This window comes from Limanda limanda, chromosome 2, assembly GCF_963576545.1.
Source record: "Limanda limanda chromosome 2, fLimLim1.1, whole genome shotgun sequence".
NCBI lineage: Eukaryota > Metazoa > Chordata > Actinopteri > Pleuronectiformes > Pleuronectidae > Limanda > Limanda limanda.
Window position 1 is genome coordinate 32463561 of NC_083637.1, and position 7033 is coordinate 32470593.

Genomic DNA, 7033 nt, shown 5'->3' on the forward strand with positions numbered 1-7033 from the left:
TGATGTGGACATGGGACAGTTCAGCAGAAAAGTCCAACTCTTATTCAAGTGAGGAGTGAATGCAGCATATAAAATCTCCATGTGCACATTTTTAATAGCAAGGACAACTAAACAATTCAGACTTGTGAGGAGTTCTCCACCAGGTAAAGGAGCAAATACACATACAAGTCTTGGAATGAAGCTCAAATGAAATGTAACATGACAAAAAGGTCAATAAGTGTGAATATCAAAATAAGGACAGGGATAAACCATCAGTGTAAGCTAAAATCAAATCTAAACAGTGCATCAAAAGCTCTAAATACTTCATAGGAATCTAATGGTAATGCAACGAAACCTCCATATGGTTCAAAGAGACCAGAAGAAGTTCACCAGCATTTCTGGTTAATCATAGAGTAGAGGATATTTCATAAAAATAAAAAACGTAAGTGGATGCCAAGTTTCTCTGACAATCCTGGAATGTGATGGTGTCTCACTATTAAAAAGAACATCTGTATGAAGCTGCCAACATGCTCTCACATTGTACAAATCGTATCTAGAGAACCGCCAATGTGTCCAGTATTCAGCCAATTAAAATGCATTGTTTTGATTGGCCAACATGACTTTAAAATGAGAGTAAGACTTTGGAAAAATACACAGGCCTTGTTCAGACCTGGAGATCTGATTGCAAGTTGATGCTGAACCATAAGCTCTGCTCACTTTTACACTCTGTACCTCGTCATTAACATAAACGATAATATATTCATTTGAAGTTGCTGCCCTGCATTTAGCTCCTTCAACTCTGACTTTGTGACATGGTCTACAAATGATAATTAATTAAAAATTATATTAAAAATATTATTATTATTATTCAGTGTATTTTGAATCTCAAACACAATACAACATGAGTGCCTCCAGCTCAGATAACATGTCATGTTGACGGTATGCCTGCCATGCATTGATGGTTAATGTGTGAGACATTTTCTCACTTGAAGAATAGAGGCGGCAACATGACATGTGACAGTGAAGCCCGTGAAGATGAATGGACACTGGGTCCAAATCTTAGTAAACATGAGTAACACAACCTGACTTGTGCAGATGTGTTGATGTTACATTGACGTTGTGTCTCATTTCGAACCACAAGCCATAGGGAATGGGCATGTTTAAACACTGCTATGGAATTCTAAGTCATACACAGCCTACATTGTGTGTCAGAGGTTATCATATGGTTATCATAAATATAAAGTTAGTCATAAAGGATTTTTAAAAAATCATATCTACTCTGAATTAAATTAGTTGCATAAAAAAAAAAATCAAGAACAAACAAAGTAGCATCACATTCACTGCTACCTCATTGTCAATTAGTAAGAACTCAGCTGACTCTGCTAATGAGCAGTCACATGGGCTTCACAGCTTTAACCACCACAAATGTGCTGAGCACACTTTAACAACGAGATGCAAATGGATTATTAAAGCACTTCACAGCATCACATTCCTCTTCTAACGATGGTTTACTCAAATCAGTTGGCTTCTCATCTTAAGTGTACACTGTTTCAGTTCTAAATCAGGATCACTGTAGCTGCACATATGGTGAATCACAGGGTTTAAAGGTTTAGTGTTAAATGGAGCTGAATAGAGGCATAAGTACTGTGATAATTTTAATTCTCAATAAACCTCCATCCCAGTCAGTGATCCACACTGACTCATGAGTGAACACACTGAACACAGAAGAGGAGAGCGAAGAGGAGCTGATCTGGACTCGCTGTTTCCAAAAGCTGAGCTATGTCTTATTTAACCGTCTTATTTGTCCTTTTTGGATTCAGTCTCGTCCTTGTGGTCCTCAGCTCCTTGCATTTCTGGTTCCTCCTCCTCAGGGACTGGTGGGAACTTGTATTGGCTCAGCTTGTCCTCTTTTGTCTTGCTGAGTTTCTTGGATTTCTGGTAGAGCTCATTCAGGTTGAACTCTCGGATGATGTTCTCCTAGTGGGCAGAGACAGATGTGTTCTTGAGTAGTTTGGCAAGTGTAGTTATTCTTTAAGCCATAGTTAGATAGACTGGCAAAACATGATTATAAAAGTAATCATGGTTAATGGACTGTATTTATATAGGCTTTTGATTAGTCTTATCAACCGCTCAAAGCACTTTACAGCACAAGAGACATTCACCCACATTCATTCATACAAGTAAATGTGTTGTGTCTGACTTCAGTTTGATTCTCCACATCTTTGTCAAGTTTTACATTTTATCTTCACGTGTAGAGTATTTTTGCTGTTAGCCATGAACATTTGAAAAGTGCATTCAGAGAAATGTCATTATTAATTCAATAATAGTATATGAATGATGTGTAATAGAATTCTGCACATGCACTGTATGAATGGGTGGATGTCAAAACTGAAGTGTAAAGCGCTTTAAGTGGACAAGACTATAAAATATCGATATAAATACAGACTATTTACCATTTAAACTCAGATTGAGTAAAAACAACAAAAAACGTACTGTATGGAGTCTATGTTAGCAGCCAACCCAAAGCATAAAACCATATACTTAAGCATTTGTTTATTTATCGCAAATAATATTGTCATTGCGATAGTCAATGAGGTTATCGTATATCGCTTTTTTTCCCTAATATCATGCAGCCCTACATTTTCTAATAAAGAGTCACAGATCTTAAAGGCCAATTTATGCTTGTACGTATTTTTTAAGACGGATAGATAAGACCGCCCTATCCGTCGTGGAACGCCCTCTCCGAGCGCCTCGGACAGCTTTTCGTACACGTCTGATTTTTCGAACTGTCCGTCTTCATGTCGGAGAGCCCACGGACAGCTCTTGGCTGTGATTGGTCCGCGAACGACATCATTTCCCTACGACGTCATTTCCCTACGACGTCATTTCCAGACCTCAAACTTCCTGTTTCCTTCCCTGTAGCATCAAACCCAAACACAACTACGATTCTACGATTAATGTGACGTGTGTGTTAAGCCAGCGGAGTTGTCCGGCTGACGGTGGCTCGTTAGAGCACTGACGGCATGTGTGCACGGTCACATACGGTTATAACGAGCTTTCAAAACGGCGCTAGCAGGCTAGGCTAGCGGGCTAGCCACCATGCTAACTGCGGTGGTAACAGTGCAAGAACCCGCCGTCACGACTTTAATTCCACTTCTATCATGACACTGTTTCTATAATACCGTCAGGTTAGAAGCAAACACTGGATAGTAGTAGTTAGTGTCGGGAGTCCCTGCTGACTGTGTGTGGAAGCTGGGGGGGAGCTAGCTCCGTGTAGCTGCTAGCTCCGTCTAGCTTCAAGCTGTGGAATCAGCAACACAGTTCGGAAACAAGACCGGGGAACCGCTGCGCTAAGAAACGATAACATCAGCATTTTGACCCGCTGGGTGTCACTTTATTTAGTTCTGTTAGTTGCCATGGTTCAGTGTGTGGGAGACAGAGATAAACAGACACACGTGGACTTCTTCTTCCCAAAATTGGGGTAGGCTTCTCTGAGCTCGTCTTCCGCCAAACCCACCTATGGGTTTGGCGGTGAATTTTATTCGACGTACAGTGGTCGGACAAGTAAAAATCAAAAAGACTCTTCTCCCCCTATGGAGCCCTCTCCGAGAAACGGATACGTAGAAGCATATAAGAGCCTTAAGTGTACTGTCCAATCTGACCTCAGTGAAGCTCCAGGATACGGCTCTCCCCTTCTTGTCCACCTGGGGGCGTCGCATCACCTCTTTCCCTCCCTGGAACAAAACCAGAGAGGGAAGCTGCTTGGACAGTGGAGATGTCGACACCTTGTACCTGCAGAACATAAGTAAATCCAGGCTAAACAACATGTTTCGATATCTGGTCAGTCCTCTTTGACAGAATAAAATACCTTCATTCTATAAGAGGATAAAAACTAAAAGATCAAATATCTTACTTCTTTGAGATCTCTCCATATCGCCCAATGTCCACTTTGCCAAATTTCAGGCCAGTGCAGTTATACCTAAAACACAAATAACAGAAGTTACCCTTATGCATGTCACTCAGTGAACTTCATGCTTTTAATGAAAAGATGAATGGAGTCTTACTTGAGAGAAAGATCAGCATAGACGGAAGCAAAGGACTGGCACTCTGGAGACCAGTTGGCAAAAAACTCAACAATCCAGGTCACACGCGTGTCTCTGTCCAATTCATCCTGGACACACACACGCATACATAAACGTTGATTTAGGATTCAAAATAAATTATACAGCAGGATCTTTGCTCTTGGTCAGTGGTCAAACTGTACTGACCAATTCTCCTGTTTCTACTCACATCAATGGTTTTGTCGCTGAAGTATTTGATGTACTCTGGTCCCATGTACAGAGGAGGCTTACATGTCATCAGAAATACTGAAACACACAAGAGACAAGAAGAGAATAGAATTTAGACTTCATATATGTCATTGGTAGAATTGGTGCAACAATAATAATTACATTATGTATCATCACACAGAAAATAGGACAATTATTTAAGTCATTTATAAACAAAATTGTCACACACTCTCTCCTTCCAAACCATTAATGTGAGGATGTGCTGCTTCTCTGTGCTGCTTGTTCATTGCATTGTCAAAACTGAGCAAGCGATAGGATAAGTAGAGGTCACCTTGTACCTTGAGTTTGTGGCTCTCTCTGGCAACAGGACTACATGTAACTGAGATCGCCAGTGTAGCTTAACTTCACCTTTCTTAGAAATGTGAATCGGTTGGTGGAGAACCGAGAGCTAATCTCATGTTATATTCTCCTTTTCCTGTGTGTTACTTTTCTTTGTAACAGTCATAACAACCCATCTATCTTTATAGACCTCTCATTAAAATATACTGTTTAATTTTTAAGGAACAGCAGCTCAATGTAGCTTTTATCAAACAACCAGGAAGACATAGTACATTTGTTTTGGACTACTTTCAGCACCTGATAAATCTAAGGGTGTGGTGCTCTAGTGAGTCTTTGGGACAGCAGAATGGTGGGTATGAAAATTAACAACAGTTTTGCATGTCCATGGTAAAAAGGGAACGTGTCGCCCAGTGCAGCACTGTTACTGGATGATCAACTATGTTGCTCAGGGGAACTGCATACATCAAGCTTTGGATACACACACATCATTCATATCTAACCAACAACACCCTGGTTTCTGACACCGGAATTTAAAGGACATGAAGCAGAAAAGATATCAGCTGATGTAAATGTATAATAGTGGTTGGACTCACCTATGCAGAGTGTCAGGTAGAGCAATCCCATCCTGATGTCCAGTCTGAAGAACAGGATGACATTGGCCACTTTGCTGAACAGGATGATATTTCCCACGTGCTGCTCCACAGTTACTGACATGAAGCAACAGAGAGAAATGTCTCATGTGTTTGTTCAACTCCACAGAAGCTGTTGCAATAAGCATCTGATCATGATGCTCATCTGGTTTTCAAAATCCTGACCAGTGCTGTTTCTAAAATTCAAACAGTCTGGTGGTATAGGAAGGATGATGCTGATATTTTACAACAAACACAGAGTCCTAATGTGAACCTCTAAGCAAAGTGACAGTGAAATAAGTAGTGGTGAAATTATACAATCGTTCAATAAAAAGTCAAAGCTTGTTTTAGTGATAGATTATCAGGCAAATAATGACATTGGACTGTTAAAAACCATGTTTGGACAGTTCATTGGTTACTTACTACCGTTATCATGACATATTCATGCTACTGCTCGGGGAAATGAAAACAGCAATAAATCTTCCACATAACATTTACTCACTCGCTCGTCTGTTCTTCATCATGATGATGGCACTGAGAAACATGAGAATCTCCACTTCTCTCTGAGAACACACGACACACATATTAATGTGGTCTGCCATGATGACACGTCATAACAAACTTATACAATAATACACTCAGTTTAAAACATCTTGCTTGTCGATTTATGTAAGTCAATGTGTCTCCTCGTCTGAGACTCAATGACTTCTGTCAGCATTGTGTGGATACAGCGCTAAAGTCCATCCACTTTCAACTGAGGAGCCTTTGACATTAATCCAACAACTAACTGATGTAAGAAACGTCAACAATAGAGTCACCAGGGGCGAGATCAACTGTATCAAATGGCGTGATTCAGATTACAATGCATTCAAAAAGAATTCACTATTTAGAGAGTGTATAAGTGCCGTACGAAAAATAAACGCTTAAGTAATTACGCTTTTTAGATATAAAATAAGCGCTACGACCTGTGTATCGCTGCCGATGCGCACAACAGTATGAATTTAGGATTTTTTTACGGCCTGCGGTCCTCTCCTCGTAGCTAGCAGCTAATGTCACATTGCTCCCTTGCATCCCGGCTGTTCATTCATCCCCGGCTGTCTCCAGCCACAGACCAGCCGCTGACCTGCCACATCACTCCATCTGGTAAACAGCACATTAGACTTTCCAGCATTTTCTACGGACCCAGTCGAAGTCGCAGGAGTTGCCATCCTCTCGCTGTGTGTCCAAATTGTCGCAGACGCCGGGGGTCTTGCGGACAGCTAGGAAGGCTACAGACATAAAGAGAGAAGCCACATAATATGGCTTCAGCAGCCATTTGTACACCAGCGGCAGGTGATACAGGAAGGCGAACAGCGGCGTCAGCAGAGCCATGTTCTGAAGAAAGAAGAAACTCTGAGACGGCGGTGAACCCCGAAAACACGGAGATTACCCGACAGATGCGCTGTTCTAAATGTGGCTAGAGCTAGCGCAATGTCAACCAGCTTGGTGCTTCAAGGTGGACGGATATACAACTTCCTGTTTATTTAGAAATAAACGTCTCTATGATAACACGACATTGCCGAGATAGCTGCAAAATAATCGTTTTTGTATATTTAAAATGCATTTTAGGCCGGTATAAAATAACATCCTCCATTTGGTGCATTTTTGTTGATTCACGGAGGCGTTTTATCACTCCATATAAATTATATGCTCTTAATATGAAAATGACAGGCCAAGTTTCCTGTGGAGTATCCTTCATAACGTTGTTCAGCTTGGCGATTTTCTGCCTTCAAATAAATTGAAGAAACCCTGGTGTAA

General features: G+C 40.9%; 1 protein-coding gene across 2 annotated transcripts; it reads right to left on the reverse strand.

The window, feature by feature from the left end:
* Nucleotides 1-69: 69 nt before the first annotated feature.
* On the reverse strand, nt 70-6672 carry tmx2b (thioredoxin-related transmembrane protein 2b). 2 transcript variants are annotated; one of them, XM_061090931.1, is made up of 8 exons: nt 6419-6672; nt 5739-5799; nt 5201-5314; nt 4270-4346; nt 4044-4150; nt 3893-3958; nt 3642-3771; nt 70-1956 (listed from the first exon to the last, which is right to left on the reverse strand). In XM_061090931.1, the coding sequence occupies exons 1-8, from the start codon at nt 6605-6607 to the stop codon at nt 1777-1779; spliced, it is 924 nt and encodes a 307-aa protein (XP_060946914.1). In that variant the 5' UTR covers nt 6608-6672; the 3' UTR covers nt 70-1776. The 2 variants fall into 2 exon arrangements, with proteins under 2 accessions (XP_060946914.1, XP_060946915.1); XM_061090932.1 differs by lacking the exon at nt 6419-6672 and adding an exon at nt 6360-6404.
* Between the last annotated feature and the right edge of the window lie 361 nt (nt 6673-7033).